Raw genomic sequence first — 22622 nt, forward strand, 5'->3', positions numbered from 1 at the left:
TTATGCACTGATACATATGTGAAAGATAAAATCTCAATGAAGGGGGCTTTCCTGGTGTCTCAGTGGTAAAGAATCTGCCTGCCAATGCAAGAGACGCAGATTCAGTCCCTGGGTCAGGGAGATCCTCTGGAGTAGGAAATGGTAACCCACTCCAGTATTCTTGACTGGAAAATCCCATGGACAGAGCAGCCTGGTGTACAATCCATGGGATCTCAGAGTTGGACATCACTTAGCGATTGAATAACAAAACCTCAATGAACCTAGAGACTTTGCTTTGTTACTAGCAAATTTTCAGCACCTAGAAGAGTGCTTAGCACATAATAAGACTAGATGCTATTTGTTAAACAAATGGATGGATGAATGTATGATGCATTTTTTCTGAGGAAATTTTCACTATATTGCATTATTATTAGTGCTATTTAATCGATGGAGAGGCTTAGCACAAAGAGACTGAGAGACTTAGACCTGAATCCATGAATGTTAGAATCGGGAGGTACAGTGGAGATTGTCTAGCCCAATTTTGTCAATTTATATAGAAGTAGAAACAGGGGAGAGTGAGAATTGGAGGGGTGAGATGACATGGCTTAATTTAGGTAGTTAATTCCTGAACTAAAAAGCGTCTTGATGAAAGTGAAAGAGGAGAGTGAAAAAGTTGGCTTAAAGCTCAACATTCAGAAAACGAAGATCATGGCATCTGGTCCCATCACTTCATGGGAAATATATGGGGAAACAGTGTCAGACTTTATTTTTTTGGGCTCCAAAATCACTGCAGATGGTGACTGCAGCCATGAAATTAAAAGACGCTTACTCCTTGAAAGGAAAGTTATGACCAACCTAGATAGCATATTCAAAAGCAGAGACATTACTTTGCCAACAAAGGTCCATTTAGTCAAGGCTATGGTTTTTCCTGTGGTCATGTATGGATGTGAGAGTTGGACTGTGAAGAAAGCTAAGCGCCGAAGAATTGATGCTTTTGAACTGTGGTGTTGGAGAAGACTCTTGAGAGTCCCTTGGATTGCAAGGACCAGTCCATTCTAAAGGAGATCAGCCCTGGGTGTTCTTTGGAAGGAATGTTGCTAAAGCTGAAACTCCAGTACTTTGGTCACCTCATGCGAAGGGTTGACTCATTGGAAGAGACTCTGATGCTGGGAGGGCTTGGGGGCAGGAGGAAAAGGGGACGACAGAGGATGAGATGGCTGGATGGCATCGCCGACTTGATGGACATGAGGTTGAGTGAACTCCAGGAGTTGGTGATGGACAGGGAGGCCTGGAGTGCTGTGATTCATGGGGTTGCAAAGAGTTGGACACGACTGAGCAACTGACCTGAACTGAACTGAATTCCTGAACTGGAGCTAGTTCCCAGGTGTCTTGACTCCGTGTCCAGTCCTCTTTCTTCTCTATTTATTCTCTTTTTCATTCTCAGAAGTCCAGTCTAGAAAAACATTGCTTTTATGACTTACCATCAAGTTCCCTTTTAAAAAATGTTTTATTGGCTTTACAATAAAAAGTTTTATTGGCTTTGAAAAAGCTTTGCAATGTTATGCTGGTTTCTACTGAACAATGAAGTGAATCAGTAATTTGTATACAAGTTTCTTCTCTTACTATCGTATTATTGGGTACAGAAATTTTATAGAAACATCATCAAACTAAATGAAACAGATTCCAAACCCTTCCTCAGTCATAGTTTACTTGACAAAGTTTCACCCAGGAGAAAGGAAATTCCACTGGGAAGATTTCCTCTTGATTATTGTGCATGGCTTAAATTATTTAAAATAGTCCAAAGATCTAACCATTTATTCAGAACTCTTGGACTTTCAGTGATTGGGTAGTTTTTCTTTACAAAAAGCAGGATCTTAAAGATCTTTGAGTCTGATGGTTTCTGTGGCATTTGTCCATTTCCTATATATTATAACACAATTATCAACCTGGATCCAGAGCCCCTGAATTTTCCTCTCTTTTTGATGGTTCATCTTAGACATCATTGACTTTGCTTTCTAAAAGCTCACAGGTATATTGGTGATTTGTTGCTGGAGAAGAGCCTAATCTTTAATTTGCAGAAAGAAGGTGGAAATGGATGGGAGATGGTAGCAAAGAGAGGAAAAACTACAGGAAAGGCAGAGACTATAGGATAGGAAATGGTGGCTTTCCAAAAAGAAACTATCAGGTCTTCCTTCTCTGAGCAACAAAGACTGGAAATATTGGACTCTAAACAGTTCTGAGGGATCTCTCAGATTGGTCTTAGAATATTTAAATTTAACTTTTGATTTATGTGTCATGTACCCAGAGATTGTAAGGGTATTGGTTAGAGTATAGAGTCTGTGCTCAGGTTTTATTGGTGGTGGTTGAGCTGCTCAGTCATGTCTGAATCTTTGCAGTTCTACTGACTGTAGCCCACCAGGCTCCTCTGAACATGAGATTTTTTCAGGCAAGAATACTGGAGTGGGTTGCCATTTCCTTTTCCAGTGGTCAGACTAGTTGGGTTGAAATCCTGGCTTCACAGCTGTGTAATCTTAGACTGGTTAATTCACTTACCTGTATTCTCTTTTCCTCATATGTTAAAAAAGAATGATAATAATGATACCTGTGTTACCGGTATGTTCTGAGAATTGATGGAAATAATGGGTATAGAACACCTATAAAGTGTTTGGTACATAGTACTGTTGAAATGCTAACTATTATTATCAACCAGAATGTAATTAATAATAATAAAGCTTTAGGAAAAATTTTAAACAGATAATTTTGAATACAAAGAGTGTATTTCTTAGTAGAAGATATAGCCATAGAGGCTACAATTACAAAATATATTTTAATTGCTATAAAAGAGGTATGTAAATATACTATATCACAAAGAAGAGAATTTATTATTGTGTTTCTCTCTCCTATAGAAACGAAGTTCTCCAGAAACCTAGGAAGAAGGATTAGTAAACACAGAGAAGAAGAAAGGACACTTTGGGTTAGCAAATAGCTGTATGAGGTTCATTTGGGGGATGAAAATAAGGTTGTGAAAATATGTAGTAGCCAATTCAAGACGGACCTGGAATCCATGCTAAGAATGTTACAGTTTATGCTGTGGGCAATGGGGCATGCGTGCATGCTCAGTCATGTCTGACTCTTTGCAACACCATGGACTGTAGCCCTTCAGGCTCCTCTGTCCATGGAATTTCCCAGTCAAGAATATTGGAGCAAGTTGTCATTTCCTTCTCTGGGCAATGGAGAGGTGATGCCAAATTCTAGGTAGAGAAGGAACATGATCAGATTTACGTCTAAGGATAATTGTCAAAGGATTTGCGGTGCTCAGAGGAGATACATATAAGTTGGAGTGTTAATTGCAAGATTCACTGAACACACAGGACAGGAATTGGGGCTGGAAGGTGGTTAAGTTTGGGACAGACACAGAGAGGGTATTTCTGGTGAAGGGATCTCTGTGGTGGGAGTGAGCAGAGTGGGCATGTGGGAGAGAGAGGTGACCCTGAGTTAGCAGAGGTGAGTTGAAGTTTAGTGGGTAAAGCAGTGACCTCTGAGATGACTCCATCTGTGAAAATCTTTAAAAGTAAGTCCAGGCACTCAGGCTTTCACTGGTTTTATTCCCAAGCAGAGGAGGATCCAAGGTAGGAAGGGTCTATGAAACAATCTTCTGGTTGCAGTGTGCAGGATGGATGGGGTGGGAAGTTGTAGAGACTAAGAGGCTTTGGTGGCTTAAGCATCAGCTGACAGTGAGTACGAAGGTGATGGGACCCATCTTCATAGACACAGACCCGTCTCTTTGCCTGTGTCTTCTCCAAGGTGGGAGCAAACTTGGAGAGAAAGTGCACAGGAGAGATGGTTTAAAGGTAAAATTAATGGGATATGGTGACTGACTGGGCACAGGAATGAAAGGGAGGCATGGATCACATAGGACATCACAGTGAAAAGCCAGGGCATCTTGGAGGCTGATACTGGCACTGAAGTATCTTTTGGGTCACACTGTTATTCTATAGCTTAGTGTCCTCAACTTCAACTCTAATCTCTGTTCAAATCCTTTCTTGAGCTCTTGAATGAGAATGTGTTAATAGGAGCTTCTTGAGGAGTTTCACAATCTTATTTTGTAACACTTCAGCTGCTTGGTTTTCCAAAGTCCTGAAATGACGCCAGATATTCTTAATATTCTGAGTTTTTTGTGTTCACATCACTGTTCTTACTGAAAAAGGACCCCATTATGATGAATTTATTAATATTGCTTGTGTTTGACATGAGTATCATTGTAATTTCTCTGCCACAACTATCATCCTAGAAACCTTTATTTCTTGGGTAGACAGTTTCTATTTCCATGGATGGCTGATCCTTTTTTCTTCTGCAAATGGCCATTCCCCTTCTTTTGTCTCATAGTTGTAATTCTTTCCAAAAAATCTGATAGCTGTAGCTCCTGTTTGGATAGACAGTAAGTTCTACTGTGGCTTTGACAGATATTTAGATTGTAACAGTTTTTTTTTTCTCTTATAAAGTGATTGTCAGATATCATTTGGAACTTTGACAAAACTTGATCTATCTTTTCCCTCTATGAAGGTTGAACTAACTCAGAAACAAGGCAAAGAAAGAAGGAATTTGGGGGAAAATGTTACCGTTGCTATTAGAAAAGGTGATGACAGAGACTGAGGTTTAAGATTTGGTACCAAGTGGCCTTTCTTAAACTGAGCTCTAGATATAGGTAAAAGTCCATACCCAGCGATGGCAGCCTTGGATCTACCCTACAGAGTAGCCTGGAATTCCCAGGTGGCTAAAGACTCTGTCTGCCAATGCAGGAGATGCAAGAGACACAGGTTTGATCCCTGGGTTGGGAAGATCCCCTGGAGTAGGAAACGACACCCATTTGAGTATTCTTGCCTGGAGAATCCCATGAACAGAGGAGCCTGGTGGGCTACAGCCCATGGGGTTGCAAAGAGTAGGACATGAGTGAGCCAATAGAGTAACCTGTTTCTACCCCATAGAGACAGAGGTTGCCCCAGGGCAGTATAGGTACTGTGCTCTCTACAGCATCTTGCAGAAAGAGAGGAAGGGCCCATCATTGCATTTCGAATTTCTCCTTCCCAATTCACTTCACCTCCCCTGTGGGAGGATGGGGCAAGGAGCGGTTATCCTCTGTGGCGTCCTGATTATGACATTGTTAGCGTGAGGGTGTATCATAATCTGTATTTCTTTAGTCTAGTCCAAGACTGTATAGATGTGTAAGAGGCGTCAGTAAGTATCTTCTCCAGAGGAGTAACTCATGGAGCAATCTTCACTTTAGTTATCATATACTTTGCTGCTGGCTACCAGTCTGTCCAAGTCTTTGTGACCCCATGGCCTATAGCCCCCCAGGCTCCTCTGTCTGTGGGATTCTCCAGGCAAGAATTCTGGATTGGGTTGCCATTTCCTCCTCCAGGAGATCTTCCCCATCCAGGGATCAATGTTGGGTCTCCTGTACTGCAGGTGGATTCTTTACTGTCCGAGCCACCAGGAAAGCCCCAGGTGGCACTAGCAGTAAAGAATCTCCTTGCCAATACAGGGAGATAGAAGAAACGTGGATTTGATTCCTGGGTTGGGAAGCTCCCCTGGAGGAGGGCATGGCAACCCACTCCAGTATTCTTGCCTGGAGAATTCCATGGACAGAAAAGCCTGATAGGGTACAGTCCGTGGGGTTGCAAAGAGATGGCCATGACTGAAATGACTTAGCATGCACCCACCAACCTGGAACCAGGACAAGGAAGCCTGGTCAGCCACAACAGCACTCTCAGAGGATAAGCCCTTTGATTTCAGGATCTGTCAGTAGTTTGAACGGTGGGGCAAGAGGTAAGAAAGTAATAGTGAAATGATGGAGACAAACTGGTGGGTGGAATTCTCTCTAGAGTGTTGGAACATTGGTCATATAAGGACAGGTATTGAAGCTGCAAGTCTGGTGAAGGACTCTGACCTGAGTAGGGTGAAGACTGGCAGAGGGAAGAGGCCAATACTGAGGATGTTTTGGAAAGGGAAGGATTATCATTGGGAAGACGATTCCCTGCCACAGAGATGAAGGAAAGAAGGATCCAGGATAGGAGTCCATCTTGGGGATTCCCCAATAAGACAGAGTGATGAAAATGCAGTGAACATGGTTAAAACGTAGGTGCTGAAACGGACTGGCTGCCAAAATTCAGAATATCTTAAGGTAAGTTAGAAAGAACTCTGGACTCCTTTCAGAAAGTCTGATCCTGAGTTCCAGAATTCACTACTTTCTGTGTGCTTAGTCACTTCAGTCATGTCTGACTCTGCAACCCCATGGACTGTAGCCTGCCAGGCTCCTCTGTCCGTGGGATTCTCCAGGCAAGAATCCTGGAGTGGGTTGCCATGCCCTCCTCCAGGGAAATCTTCCCAACCTGGGGATTGAGCCCAGGTCTCCCTCATTGCAGATGGATTCTTTACTGTCTGAGTCACCAGGGTAGCTTTCTGTGTGATCCTGGGTAAATAACCATTTCTATGAGCGTACATTTTGTTTATATAAAGTGTTATTAGATTGACCATATTTAAAATTGAATGAATACATAATTGACTGAATGAGTGAGTTCATAATAAGTTTGTATTGTAAAGTGGTTTATGCTAACTTGCCGTAAATGAGGCAGATTACTTACAATCAGTGTTTGTTTTATTGCAGGAATGGATTCCATGGCGAGGTCTGATAATGTGACTGAGTTAATTATCAGCGGTCTTTTCCAGGATCCAGAGGTGCAGAGGGCGTGCTTTGCGGTGTTTCTGCCCGTGTACTTGGCCATGGTGGTGGGCAATGGCCTCATTGTTCTGACGGTTAGAGTCAGTAAGAGCCTGCATTCCCCCATGTACTTCTTCCTTAGTCACCTGTCGCTGGTGGAGATCAGTTACTCCTCTACTATTGTCCCTAAATTCATCACAGACTTACTTGTCAAGATTAAGACTATCTCTCTGAAAGGTTGTCTGGCTCAGATATTCTTCTCCCACTTTTTGGGGGTCACTGAGATCTTTTTGCTTGTGGTGATGGCTTATGACCGCTATGTCGCCATCTGCAAACCTCTTCATTATATGAACATTATGAGCCATCGACTGTGTCATGTGCTGGTGGCTAGTTCCTGGCTTGGGGGCTTTTTTCACTCCATAATTCAAATTCTCATCACCATCCAATTGCCCTTCTGCGGTCCCAATGTGATTGACCACTACTTCTGTGACCTCCATCCCTTGTTCAAGCTTGCCTGCACTGACACCTCTGTGGAGGGGGTCATTGTGTTGGCCAACAGTGGATTAATCTCCGTCTTCTCCTTCCTCCTCTTGGTGTCCTCATACGTTGTCATCCTGGTCAACTTGAGGAACCATTCAGCAGAGGGGAGACGCAAAGCCCTCTCCACCTGTGCCTCTCACATCACGGTGGTCGTCTTGTTCTTTGGACCTGCCATCTTCCTCTACATGCGGCCCCCCTCCACCTTCACTGAGGACAAGCTGGTGGCCGTGTTCTACACGGTGGTCACCCCCATGCTGAACCCCATCATCTACACACTCAGAAATGCAGAGGTGAAAGTTGCCATGAGGGGGCTGTGGGGCAAAAAGAAGAACTCAGGGATGGAGTGAAAATGGGAAAGTGATTTATAAAAGTGCGCCCGATTATTATCTTGAAATGGATTTTAATTTTAGTAGGACCAACAGGAATGGCAGAAACAAATGCAAGGACTTAGCGTTACTGTACTGTGACTCTCCTTAGCAACCAAAGTCTTTGTAGTACCCTAGTGTCACGTTCCAAGGACTGAGATCCGATAGTCTTGCAGATCTTCAGTTAAGTTCAGTTCAGTCGCTCAGTCGTGTCTGACTCTTTGTGACTCCAAGAATTGCAGCACGCCAGGCCTCCCTGTCCATCACCAACTCCCAGAGTTCACTGAAACTCACGTCTATTGAGTTGGTGATGCCATCCAGCCATCTCATCCTCTGTTGTCCCCTTCTCCTCCTGTCCCCAATCCCTCGCAGCATCAGAGTCTTTTCCAATGAGCCAACTCTTCGCATGAGGTGGCCAAAGTACTAGAATTTCAGCTTTAGCATCAGTCCTTCCAAAGAACACCCAGGACTGATCTCCTTTAGAATGGACTGGTTGGATCTCCTTGCAGTCCAAGGGACTCTCAAGTGTCTTCTCCAACCACAGTTCAAAAGATCTTAGAGAACTTAATTGGCTCCGTGATATTCAGCAGTTTCATGGGACTGGTTAACACTGAAACTCAAATTAAGTACGAATGCAAAGGAGAACTCTTGGACAAATATTCTGTATGTTAAAGTGATTCTGTCACGCCCTTCCTATATTACCTTCTACCTTCCTTCTTTCATCTTTTTCTTCATTTCTTCTTCATGCTTCCCTCTTTGTTTATCTCCGTGATGATAACAACCCATATTTCATTAGAAAGGAAACCAAACAGAGGAATTATCATGGGATATTTGGGGAGGAGGGTACCAATCTGATCTACTCTTCCAGTGTGGACAATTGTGTCTCTGAAAATTGCACCCAGGGATTTTTCTATTCCTCTGCTTGTTTTAGCATCTTGTACCGTCGACTTTTGAGCACAAGTAATAGAAAAGACCCTGGAGCAGTTTCAGTTCTTGTGATATGTTGACATAAAAGGTAGTCCTTAAATCTCTTCTCATAATGTCCTGCATCCAAAATTTTAAAGATGATCAAACATGGCAATAGATCCTGGCTGCCAGTAGGGAAAGATCAAGACACACGTTTTAACAAAAAAGATCACTTTTAGCTTTATACAGATTTAAGTCAAAACAGAATATAAAAAAATTCTTGGGGATAAGTAGGGGAATGAAGGAGAGGGAAATAATGTCCAAGCATGTTTCTGCTCCACATTCTGTCCTTCATTCCAACTGATCAGCCAAGTCCATTTCTTGTCAAGCCTATTAGTATTTCTTGGTGGAGCAGGATGAGAGAGTTTGTGTTTGCATTATTGGTTCATCTCTGAGACACTCCTTTAACTGAACCAACTCTTATCATTGTGAATATAGAGAGAATGTAATAAAATTTGTTTCTACTGTCTTTGGAATAATATGGATTTTCTTGCACTTGCCCTCCATCCTTCCAACTGTCCTTGCGGATCAGGGGAAGTAATGCAGGCAGCTTCCTTGCAGAGGGATGGAGCATCATATCATGTCATAGGCCTTAAAGGTTTTTCCTTTTCTCCTCAGAAGCCAGTTAAGCATGCAGATGAATAGTGATTTTAAAGGTACCAGGAAATCTTCCCCACTTGCTTATCATCCTCACTAATCATTGACATGGATGACCATTCATTATCCCTGAGGAAAAACCACTTTTTTCTGGAATGACTTTACCACACTTTTCCACGTGACAAACTACGACATATCCTTCAAGACCCAGGTTAAAATCACTTTCCTTAAAAGTTCTTCTCTCACCTTGCTCTTCCTTGGGTTGAATTTTGTCTTCTAGCCATGGTTATTTTTACGTAATTTTATCAGTGTCCTTATCACTTTGGAGGTATTATTTTATATGTTTTTTTCTCTCTGAGTAGACTCCCTGAGTAGTTCTCAGGGACAGGGCTATTCACTTCACTTCTTTGCAACTCGAAGTATCATGTGTTAGCTGGTGCTTTGTCAGTGCTTACTGAAAAATCAAACAAACAAACAAGCAACACTTAGGCCCATGAGCAATCGCTTCTAGATCATAGTTGGCAGAATTTTTTTTTTAGAGTTTTCTTTATTTAATAGTTTAGGGAGGGCTTCTCCAGTGGCTCAGTGGTAAAGAATATGCCTGCCAATGCATGAGACCTAAGAGATTCAGGTTTGATCCCTGGATCAAGAAGATCCCCTGGAGAAGGATGGCAACCCACTCCAGTATTCTTGCCTGGGAAATCCCATGGACAGAAGAGCCTGGCAGGCTCCAGTTCTTGAAGCTGCAACTAGTCAGACAAAACTTAGCGACTGAACAACAATAGTTTAAGTAGCAGTTGTTTACATTTACTATTTACACAATATTTTATTGAGACAAAATTTACAGAACATAAATTTTGCCAATTTGACCACTTTAAATTGTATAATTCAGTCATTTTTAGTACATTTTGCAACCATCACCACTAAGTACAGAACATGTTTAACACCTAGAAAACAAACCCTAAATCCATTAAGGACTTTTTAAGGGGCATGTCTCATGGTGGGGTGCCTAGCTCTTCCTGCTAACGTTGGAAGAGCTCAGGCTCTGAAACCAGTCAGGCTGTTTCAAGTGCCCCTCTCTCATAACTCATGATCCAAGTACTACTTCACTCACCACCAGTTTTTCATAAATACAAGAAGATTAACAGTAATATGAACTTCAGAAGTATTCTGAATATTAGAATAGTTAATATACATTTGAGTTATTTTTCCCATTAAAAAATAAGTTAAAAAATTCTGCAGTATCGCGTTGGTTTCTGCCGTGCAACAAAGCCAATCAGCCATGATCACACACCCCCTCTGTCCCTACTTATCTGTTTGTTTCTGGCTGTGCTGTGCCTTTGTCGCTGCACCTGGGTGTGCTCTGGTTGTGGAGCTCGGGCTCCTCTTGTTGCAGACCATGGGCGCTAGAGCATTCAGGCTTCAGTAGCTGCAGCGCGTGGGCTCGGTAGTGGTGGCTCATGGGCTTAGTTGCCCCTTGGCATGTGGAGTCTTCCTGGACCAGGGATCGAACCCATGTCCCCTGCATTGGCAGGTGGATTCTTAACCACTGGGCCCCATGGAAGTCTCCAGTATACATCAAAGTTTTAGAAAAGAACATGGTATAGATTTATACTATAGACTCAGTAAATATTAGCTATCATAATCGTTATTATAATCAGTGCTGGTCATTAATCTTATTTGTTTGATGACTACATGACTATTCACAAGTTGGACTTCTTTCCTGGGAATCTACTCAAATAGCCTTTGATTCCATCCTAAGAATGTTTTAGGCATTTGAGAGCTGTTAAATGCTTTTGTTTTGCAGCTTCTTTGGGCTAAATGTTCCCTGTTGTTTAATCACTTTTGAGTATATAGCATGGTCCCTTGTACATTGTAGGTGTTCAATAAATATTTGTTAAATAAATGTTAACTACCACATGGCCTCATTATCTTTTATGCTGAATGCATTTATATTTTGTTAATGTATATTTTAAAGCATTTGTTTCAGAACCAAAGTCAGTGGGGCTACCCTCCCTTTCTCTTGATGCCTTGATTGTACCGTGGCAGACTAGGCCTTCAGGATGTAGGCTGTGAAAGAAGCCTCTTACTCTTGTATACCTTTGGTTTCCTCACTGAGAACTACAGAAAGAACATCATCAGTACATCCTGAGTCACTGGATGCTCATGTACAGATAATGCCTCCTCTAACCGGATTCTCAGTTTTCTAGGGGACTACCTTACCTACTGAGGGTAAGTCTACTGAGGGCTGGTTACTCCCTTTGTTTTGATCTCACTGGAAAGATCATAGGAGACAAAGGCCAGCACCTTTTCAATTGTGTTAAGAGTCGACTATTGTTGCGACATTTAGAAAATGCTTACTAAATTCACAGAAGTAGTGACAGTCTATAATTACACCACTCAGCGTTGGAGACCATGCAGTTAATTCTCCGTTATTGATTCTGCCGCAACATCAAGAAAGAAAAAAAAGTCCCCAAATGTATATGTTTTAGATAATAAATAGAAAATTTCACTCAGGACAAGTTGGTACAGGGCTGCCAACTACTCTGCATATACAATTTTGTATTCTTTTCCTATTTATTATTTACATATGTTTTAGGTATGAGTTTGACTGGATATAATAGAAAAATGGCAACTTAATGAGAGAGAACTACAGAACTACAGAAGTAAAAGTCCAACACTGTTGGGAGTTCCAAAAATATTAGAAATGCAGAGTCAGCCATCTAGTAGACTCAACCTCATGACCTTAAAGAGCTTCTAATTCTGCATATCAATGCTGTCCCACAGAATATGTGTTACGCAGCTGATGCTCCATATCTGTGAGGTCCAGCATGGTAGTGGCTGCCAAGCTGTAGAGATGTGGTTTATTGAGACCAAAGAGCTGAATTTTAAATTTTATTTAGTTTTAACAGTTTAATTGAAAAAGCTAAATGTGGCTTGTGGATGTGATATTAGACAGTACAGCTCTAGTATTATATTTGTCTTTTAGGAGACCATAAAGGAGAATAGGGGAGGATAAGCTGATATCTTTTCATTTAGGAGCTGTTTCAAAAGTGCCACCAAACACTTTTGCTTTCATTTTGTTCAACAGAAATATGCATGGTCACCCTTCTAGAATGTATAATCTTTTTTTTTCTATGTGAAATTGTGTTCTGTTAAAAAACATCAAAGTTTTATTGTGTTCTTCTCCCGAAGAAGAAAGGGAGAATGAATGTAAGGCTTGGCATATTATCTGAGGCATTCTGTGTGTATGCAGTTTGTTTTCTAATTTCTTTTTTTTTTTTTTTACATGAAATTGGTCTCTTAAAATAATGTATTCAACCAGGTGTATGCTTATGTGGATTTCTTTACCTAAATCCTGCCAACAACTGTGGGATGCAACAAAAGGAATTCTAAGAGGGACGTTCATAGCAATAGATGCCTACATCAAGAAACAAGAAAGATCTCAAATAGAAAACCTAATCCTATCCCTAAAGCAACTAGAAGAAGGAGAACAAATGAAGCCCAGAATTAGTAGAAGGAATGAAATAAGGAAGAGCAGAAAGAAGTGACTGGAGGCTCAGAGGGGAATAGAAAACATCAGCGAAACAAACCCAAAGATCCTTTAGCTAAACTCACCAAGAGAAAAAACAGGACTCAGGCCATTCTCCCAGATCATCCCACCCTCTCCCTCTCCCACAGAGAAATGAATCGCCAGTCTAGGTTCGATACAGGATACAGGATGCTTGGGGCTGGTGCACTGGGATGACCCAGAGAGATGATATGGGGAGGGTGGTGGGAGGGGGGTTCAGGACTGGGAACTCATGGACACCCGTGGTGGATTCATGTCAATGTATGGCAAAAGCAATGCAGTATTGTAAGTAAAAAAACAAATAAATAAAAAATAAAGAGCATGGAGGGAAAAAAGGACTCAAATAAATGAAAGAAATCAAAGAGGAGATATTACCTCCTTACAACATTCTGCAGTATTAACTAATAGGATCATAACAGACTACCACAAACAATTATATGTTAACAAACTGGATAATCTGGAAGAAACAAATAAATTCTAAGAAATATACAACCCAACAGACTGAACTGGTAAGAAACAAGAAACCTGAACAGACAGTTGGAAGGCTAGCTGGAAGGCTAAGTTTGTGATCAAGAACTTCCCCAAACAAACAAAAGTCCGGGACCAGGTGACTCCACTGGTAGATTCTGCCCAACATTTGAGGAACTAGATGACTCTTATACACAAAATTAACTCAAAATGGATTTCAAACTAGAAAGCCTATGCGCATCGAAGGAACCATAAACAAAATAAAAAGGCAGTCACTGAATGAAAGAAAATGTTTGCAGATCGTATATCTGATAAGGCGCTATTTCCAAAATATATCAAGAATTCATACAACTCAGTAGCAATGCCCCCCCCCCAAATTAGAATAAAAATGGATAGATGATCTGATTACACATTTCCCCCCTCAAAGAAAACATACAAATGGTCAACAGGTACATGAAGGGATGCTCAAGATAACTAATTATCGGGGAAATGCCAATCAAAACTATCATGAGATATTCCTCACACATTTTATTAAAAAAAATGACAAGGAAAAAAAAACATCAGTAAGAATGTGAAAACAAGTGAACTCTTGTACACTGTTGGTAGGAAATTGTTACCGCCACTATGGAGAATAGTATAGAGTTTCCTCAGAAAATTAAAAACAAAGCTACCATATGATCCAGCAATTTCATCTGTGGATATTTATCTGAAGGAAACCAAACATTAACTCAAAAATATACATACACCTCAATGTTCATTGCATAATTATTCACAAGAGCTAAGACATAGAGGTGACTTCAGTGTCTGTTGATGGGCGAGTGGATACAGAAAATGTGGTAGATGAATACAATGGGATATTATCCAGCTGTAAAAAGGAAGGAAATCTTGCCATCTGTGATAATGTGGATGGACCTAAAGGACATTATACTAAATGAAATAAATCAGACAGAGATGACAAACATCATATGATCTTATTTATACGTGGAATCTAAAAACAAACGAATGAACCCACCAACCCAGGAACTGAACTCATAGAGGAAACAGGCTGGTGGTTGCCAGAGGCATTGGGTAGTGGGTAGGTTTTTCCCACTGAAGGATTTTATTCCAGCTGCAGATTTTTTTCCTCTTTGTCTCTCTTCAAGGGCTTTTTCTTTATTCACCTTCTAGGTGCCACTTTGTCTAACCACCATCCTGGACTCATTCTTCTTTACTCTGCCTCGTGAACATGTCCAGATCCACACTCTGAATCTGCTTCCATGCATTTCTTACAGTAACTCCAATCTCAATAACGGTAACTCCATTTTCCTCGCTCAAATCTACCTTTCAGGTATCCTTGAATTGTCTCTCTGAGACCATCCAAAAGACAAGCAACTATTGGCTGGATTATTGCAATTGGTATTCACCTAATTGGTTTCCTCATATTTCCAACCTCCCCTTGCTGGGAATATGACAGATATAACTGCTTTGGGTTAGGGATGTTGTTTGCTCATGGCCAAGTCTTTAGCACCCATGCTTGACACATTAAAGGACACAGTGCTGTTTCTTGAATAAATGCATGCATGACTGGATGGATGAATGACATCTCTTGCTGAGGAAATTCTTACTCTATTACATTATTATCACTGTCATTGGAGAGGCTGAAACCCAGGAAGTCTAAGTGGCTTATATGTGTGTGTTAGTTGCTCAGTCGTGTCCGACTCTTTGCAACCCCACAGACTGTAGCCCGACAGGCTCCTCTGTCCATGGGATTCTCCAGTCAAGAACACTGGAGTGGCTTGCCATTCCCTTCTCCAAGTGGCTTATATAGACATGTTACTATTGGAAGGTACAATGGGGGGTAATCTAGCCCAATTCTGTCATTTTATTTAGAAGTGGAAACCGGGAGAGTGAGAGGTTGAAGGTGAAATGACCTGGTTAAGATAGAAGTGAGGCAGTTACCAAGCCTCAGCCAGTGCCCAGCTGTCCTGAGCCAGTGCCCCAGCTCCCTGTCCAGTCCTCACTGTTCCTCTAGTCAGCTGTCCTTTTCATTCTCAGCAGTTCAGTCTGGAAAAGTTTTCCCTTGATGTCTTACCTTCAGCTTTTTTCATTTATTACTTTGTTTTTGGGTACAAACTTTATGGACATCTCCCTAAGCTAATGGAAAAGATTTTGAATCTCTCCTAAGTCAAGGTTAGTTGACAAAGTTTCACCTGAGGGAAAAGAAATTCCATGGGGAAGTTGTTCCCTTGATTAGAGTGTGTGGATTAATTTATTTAAAGGATCTTAACTTATGCAAGGAACTAATTACAACCATTGGGGTTTTGGTGGGTGTGTAAGTTTCCTTCATGAAAACCAAGGTCTTAAAATCTCTTTTCTGCTTTCTGTGGCATTTATTTCCTAGCTATTATAAATCAACTCCGATCCAGATTCCCTGAATTTGCCCCGGTTTTTTTGGTGATTCATCTTAGACATCATCTGCTTTGTGTTCTAAACTTCCCAGGGACACTGGTGCTTTTCTTCAGGGCAAGGTTTGATCCTTGAGTAGCAATAACAACCACCCTCCAGTCCTCAGTGTAGAAAGAGCGCTGACTTCTGAATTAGGTACCTGGGAAATAGCTGGTGTGCAGCTTGGGAATCCAATTACCCTCTCTCCACCTCATTCACCTCATCTATAAACTGAAGAGGTTAGAGTAAAAGGTCTCTAAATGTTTTCAGCTCTAGTTAGAGTGACTGAGCTGGGTATGAACTGAACTTTGTTCAGGAGGACTTGAGTGAAAAAGCGAATGAGCTGGTGGTGTTAGCAAAGGCACCTGCCTTGCCAGGATTAAGGATTCCAAGGGGGGATTTCAATTCTCTATCCTATTCTAGTTTCTCCAAACCAGATCATCTCCTTGAGTAATGATCGATTCTAGCAGAGTGGCCAACTTCATGATGACTTGGATGTGCTCAGGTGCGTTTGAGATCCATCTGACTCAATCCTTTGTTCTGAGATAGAGCTAACTACATGAGCTATTTTGACTTAAAGGTAGGTGATATGACTGGAAGTGCAGGGTCTCTAAACAGCCTTACGATGTTGGGTGAGTCAGTTTCTCTCTTAGAGCCTCAGTGTTCATTTGCTAAATGAGCTCAGTTCAGCTCAGTCGCTCAGTTGTGTCTGACTCTTTGTGACCCCTGGGACTGTAGGACGCCAGGCCTCCCTGTCCATCACCAACTCCCAGAGCTTACTCAAAATGAGCTGGTTGGGTTTAAAGTATTTGCTTTTTTTGGTAGGGGGAGTGAATTCAATTTATTTAATTTATTTTATTGTGGTAAATTATACAAAACATAAATTTGATGAATTTTAAGTCCTTTACAATTTTGGGATTCTATGAGGTACCATTCGGGAATTATGAAGTGGGGCACTGTGATTGGGATGGAGCTTCCATTACCTCACTCTGCGATCAGCCCCACTGGCACATGGAGATTTCTATTATATTCCCTTTGGGCATTGTCTCCATTCTATCATTACGCTCTGGTCCAGAGTCCAGCAGTTTACCTGATGTAGAGTCTATGCGTTCAAAGACTGATTTGGGCTTTTTTATGCTGGACACTCCCCCCACCCCTCATGCTTCTAGGCGAGGCAACATTGCGTTCAGAGAGGAGGTATGTTTTACCAGCTCAGTGGGGGAGATGGTGGAGGTGGCTGAGGGGTGGGTAGCAGAGGCAGGAATAGATACTGAAAGGCAAAGATGACAGAAAAGGAAAACGTAGTTTTCCAAGTTACCAGTTATTCTTTCTACTAGGGATGAAGACTGGAAAAACTGGACCCTCCTTGATTTCTCTCCTGTCTCTGAGTGAGCTCTCAGATTGGCCCTGGAATACTGTCCTTATTTTCTCTAGTGAATCAGAAAACATTGAGTTCATACTCAAGCAAGAGATATTTGTGTTGGGGAATCAGTAGGCATTGGATTTCTTTATTTTTTTTTTTGAGGTAGGAAAATATTTTTATTTTTATTTTTTTATTTATTTTTGAGTAAAATAAAGGCTTTTTTCTTTTAATATAATTTGTTATACAGCCGTGTAATCAGGACACTTAGTATGTTGCCTGCACTTTTTTTTTTTTTTACTTTATTTTACTTTACAATACTGTATTGGTTTTGCCATACATTGACATGAATCCACCATGGGTGTACATGAGTTCCCAAACATGAACCCCCTCCCACCTCCCTCCCCATAACATCTCTCTGGGTTATCCCCGTGCACCAGCCCCAAGCATCCTGTATCTTGCATCGGACATAAATTGGCGATTTGTTTCTTACATGATAGTATACATGTTTCAACGCCATTCTCCCAGATCATCCCACCCTCTCCCTCTCCCTCAGAGTCTGCGTTGGATTTCTTATAGAAGAGAATATTTAATTTTAACTCTTCAGTATGTGTTTATGGGCCTAGAAGTTGTATAGGGTAGTGATTAAAGAACATATGATCTGGAGTTAAATTGCTTGGGTTGAAATCCTGGCTTCACTGCTGTGTAATATAAACTTAGGTCAGTGAATTCACTTACCTGTGCTTCTTTTTATCCCCTCATATGTGAAAAATGGGGTGATAAAAATATGCACATCACAGGTTTGTTCTGGAAATTGAATTAATTAACGTATATAGAATAAAAAGCCCAAACACAAACAGACTAGTAGATACAGAGAACAAAATGTTGGTTGCCAGAGGGGAAGGGTGTTGGGGGAAGGATGAAATAGGTGAGAGGGATTAGGAGATACAAACTTCTAGCTACAAAATAAATAAGGCATAGGCATGTAATGTGTACATAGGGGATATAATCAGTAATATTGTGACAACTTTGTATGGTGACTGATGGTAACTGTTCTTATTGTATATTGAGTCACTATATTGCATACATAAAAGCAATGTAATATTACATACAATGTAATATTGTATGTTAATTACAACTAAAAAAAACTGTGTGACATATGATGCCATTGAAATACTAGCTATTATTGTCAACCAAAATGCAATTAATAATAAAAATATAATAAAAACATTAAACAGATAATTTTGAATACTAGGATATGAATTTCTTGGTAGAGATAAAGAAACATTATAATTGTAAAGAATTTATTAACTGCTATAAAAAAGCAGTATGATGAACTACTTACTGTAAGAGGGCAAAGGTAGGACTATATTATTTCTACAGTAATCAGACTCTTCATCTAAAAGGAAGGGAATACTAAACGCTGCGAAGGAAGAAAGCACATTTTGGATTAGGAAATAGCTGTATAATGTTCATTTTGGGGATGACAGATGCAAAAATAGGCAATGGCCAGTTCGAGAAGAACCTAGAATCCATGCTAAGAATACTGGAATTTGTGCTGTAGGCAATGCGGAGGTGTTGATATATTTTAGGTAGAGTAGTAGCCTGATTTGCTATGCGTTTAAGAAAAATCACCAAAGTATTCTTTCAATGCTCAGAGAAGATACTTATGAGTTGGAGTGTTAATCATGAGAGGGCTTCCCAGTGGCTCAATGGTAAAGAATCTGCCTGCCAATGCAGGAGATGCAGAGACTTGGCTTCGATCTCTAGGTTGGGAAGATCCCTTGGAGGAGGGCATGGCAACTCACTGCAGTATGCTTGCCTGGAAGATCCCATGGACAGAGGAATCTGGAAGGTCACAAAGAGTCGGACATGACTGAACGACTGAGCATACACACACACATTAATGACAAGAGTCATTGAATGCACAGGACTGGAATTAGGGTTAGAAGGTGGATAGGATTGGGAACATGTGTATACCCGTGGCAGATTCGTGTTGTTGTATGGCAAAACCAATACAGTATTGTAAAGTAAAATAAAGTAAAAAAAAAAAAAAGAAAGAAAGGGACAAGGAGAGGGCATTTCGGATGAAGGCGGCTCTGTGGCGGGAATGAACAGCATGGGCTTGCGGGAGGAGGAGAGGACCCTGAGTTGAATAGAGGTGAGTTGAAGTTTAGTTGGCTAAGAAGGGGTCGGTTGAGATGGCTCACTCTGTGAAAGACTTTGAAAGTGAGCCAGAGGCGTCCAGGGTTTTCCCTGGTTATTCCCAAGCAGTGGACGATCTGAGGAAGAAGGATCCAGGAAACAGTTTTCTGGCTGTAGTCTGCAGGATGGATGCAGTGGGAGCTTGTAGAGACTAAGAGGCTCTGCTGACTTGGGCATCAGCTGACAGCGGGTGTGAAGGTGAGGCGGCAAGGTTGGAGAGAAAGTGCGCAGGAGAGACGATTAAAGAGAAGATTAATGGACTGTGGTGACTGGCCGAATATGGTAATGAGGGGCACGAATCACATATGACATCAAAGCTACAAGCCTGGGCCTCTTGGAGGCTGATGGTGGCATCACAGTTGCTTGAAGGTCTCCTGTTATTCCGTAGCTTAGTCTTACCAGCTCCAATCTATCACTGTCCCAATCTTTTCCTTTGTTTCAAGTGAGGATGTGGTAAAAGGAGATTTTTGTGATGTCTCACAATCTTATCTTTTAACCATTCAGCGACTGGATTTTCCAAGGTGTTGTGATGCTGACAGGTATTCCTGATTCTGAGAGCCTCGTGTCCACAACACTGCTACCAATGGAAAGGGCGCTGTCCTATGATGAATTTATCAGTATTGCTCGCATTTGGTCATGAGCACCAATGTCATTTCTATACTGCATGCATCAATATCTTCCAGGAAACTGTCTCTTGACTAGGAAATTTCTTTTTGTTTCCATAAGTGACTGAGCCACCCCCTTTTTTTAACCCCTGCAGAAGGAGTTTAGTTTAGTTTAGGAGTTTAGAGTTTAGGAGTTTTGTCATATAAATGACAAAGAAAAATTTCATTGGATTTTAATTGAGGTTGCCTAAATTTGTATATAAAGTTAGGAATAGTCAAAATTATTATGTTAACTTTTACTATTTAAATATAATATGTAAGAATTTGGGGGGATGGATATGTTTTCCATTTGACATATATATTTTCTGGTGTTCTTGTGGTAGTTTTATGGTTTTCTCTACATAATTGTATTACATTTTAAAGTACTTAATATTTTTTCCCTTGGCTATCATAAAAGGAATATTTTTGAGCTGTGTTTTAATTAGTAATTGTATTTAAAATTTTTTTGTTGTGTTAGCAATGTTCAGATTTGTGTATGTATTTATTTACTTATTTATTCATTTCTTAGGTTTATGTATTAGGAGGTTTTGCTTGCAAGAAACAGAAACCCATTAAACTAGCCGAAGCAGAGAGGAGAATTTATTTGAGGAATAAGGGGCATTCTCAGGTACACAGGGACTGAATCAGGGATGGAAAAGTCAAGGATCATGGATGCTTTCTGCCATACATTTTTTATTTCAGGTTTAGTGACTTTACATTATCCTAAAATTTTTAAAATATTAAAAAACTTTGGCAAAACCAATACAATATTATAAAGTAATTAACCTCCAATTAAAATAAATTAATTTAATCAAACAAATAAAAAACAAAAAAATTTTAAAATTGTATCTATTTCATATTTATAACTTGGTATTTGACGGTCATATACATAATGAAGTGATGACAAGTGTTAAGCCAATTAACATATTCATCTCTTCCTGTGGTTACTCTTGGTATATGTGGGTGTCAGTGAGAAAACTTGTAATCTGCTCTCAGGAAATCTTGAAGTTCAGCACATCCTGATGTGAGGAATTCTGACACTTATGACTGTTTCCATCTGTCTATATCATTGACTTCTGTTTTCTCTCTTGGTTCTAGTCCTTATTGACCAGGTGCAGTTTTACTTTTCCAAAAGTGTATTTCTTGAAAACTTCAGTGTGAAATCAGAGATAAGGGGAAAAGCAACGGGTAAAATTTAAAGCAGAGAATCAAGGTCTTCATACTGTTTCTTCCTTACTTCTCATGGATCCTATGTGGCAAAAATACACCTTACACGGAACATTACTCTAAGAGTGTTGTTTTGAATCTGATGTTGTGATCCATATTTCTCTTGTATTCTCTGAGGGAGTGTGTGTGTGAGTGTGTGTGTGTGCGCACGTGTGTGTGTGTGTGCTCTGTCCCTCAGTAGTGTCTACTCTTTGTGACCCAGTGGACTGTAGACCATCAGGCTCCTCTGTCCATGGAATTTTCCAGGCAAGAATACTGAAGTGGGTTGCCATTTCCTACTTCAGGGGATCTTTGAGATCCAGGGATCAAACCCATGTCTCTTGCAGGTCTTATTTTGGTGGGTGGATTCTTTACTATTGTACCACCCAGGAAGCCCACTCTGAGGGTGTATAGATGCATAAAAGGTGCTCGGTTAAGTATCTGCTCAGGGAAATAACTCACAGAGAAATCTTCATCTTGTTATCATATACTTTGCTGCTGGCTGCCAACCGGGACCCGGGACAGGTGGTCTGGTCCGGCACAACAGTGCTCTTGGAGGACCAGCTCTGCGGGTTCAGGATCTGTGGGCCATCGGAGCAGTGTGCCAAGAGTTGTGAGAGTGAAATGATGCAGACACACTACTGAGCGGAATTCTCTACGAAGTGTTTGAACACTTGTTCTATAAGCGCAGTTATTGAAGCTGCAACGCTGGTGAAGGACTCTGACCTGAGTGAGCTGAGGATTAGAATGGAGTGAAGAAAACGATCCAGAGGACCTTTTGGAAAGGGAAGGGTTAACAATGGGAAGATAGTTCCCTGAAGAGTAGATGAGGGATAGAAGGAATTCAGAATTTAGGAGTAGCAGTGTGTTATGGCAAAGGCAGTGGCACTCCACTCCAGTGCTCTTGCCTGGAAATTCCCATGGACGGAGGAGCCTGGTAGGCTGCAGTCCATGGGGTCGCGAAGAATCGGACATGACTGAGCGACTTCACTTTCACTTTTCACTTTCATGCATTGGAGAAGGACATGGCACCCCACTCCAGTGTTCTTGCCTGGAGAACCCCAGCGACGGGGGAGCCTGGTGGGCTGCCGTCTATGGGGTCGCACACAGTCGGACATGACTGAAGTGACTTAGCAGCAGCAGCAGCAGCAGCAGCAGCAGCAGCAGCAGTGTGTCATGGGGATTTCCCAATAAGACAGATCCATCAAAATGCAATGAAGATGCTAAAAATATAAGAGCTGAAAGTGAATGACTCCCTAAATTCAGAATATCTTGTGGTGGGTTAGAAGAAACCCTATGAATTCAACCTGATTCTGAGTCCTACAGTGGGCTATTTTCTGCATGATCCTGGGTAGATGGCCATTTCTCTAAGCCCTCATTTTCTAATATATAAACTATTGTTAGATTGGTCATATTTAATGCTCAATGAGCACATATTGCCTAAATAAATGAGTTCATGATAAATTTTTGTTGTAAACTGATTTACGCTGTCCAACTTGCTATAAATGAGGTGAATTTGTTATAATCAGTGTTTGCAGATGTCTGATTATCTCCAGTCCAGTTCATATGAATCAACTCC

The 22622-nt window shown here is 41.0% G+C and overlaps 1 protein-coding gene across 1 annotated transcript in view; it reads left to right on the forward strand.

The window, feature by feature from the left end:
• The window catches only part of LOC101120521 (olfactory receptor 4B1-like), a 66438-nt gene extending 55355 nt beyond the window's left edge, over window positions 1-11083 (forward strand). Inside the window, exon 3 of the mRNA XM_060400139.1 lies at window positions 6644-11083. Within this exon, the coding sequence (XP_060256122.1) occupies window positions 6646-7584 (939 nt within the window). The 5' untranslated portion in view covers window positions 6644-6645 and the 3' untranslated portion in view covers window positions 7585-11083. The remainder of the gene's footprint in view (window positions 1-6643) is intronic.
• The last annotated feature ends 11539 nt before the right edge of the window (window positions 11084-22622 follow it).

This window comes from Ovis aries, chromosome 15 (genome assembly GCF_016772045.2).
Source record: "Ovis aries strain OAR_USU_Benz2616 breed Rambouillet chromosome 15, ARS-UI_Ramb_v3.0, whole genome shotgun sequence".
Taxonomy (NCBI): Eukaryota; Metazoa; Chordata; class Mammalia; order Artiodactyla; family Bovidae; genus Ovis; species Ovis aries.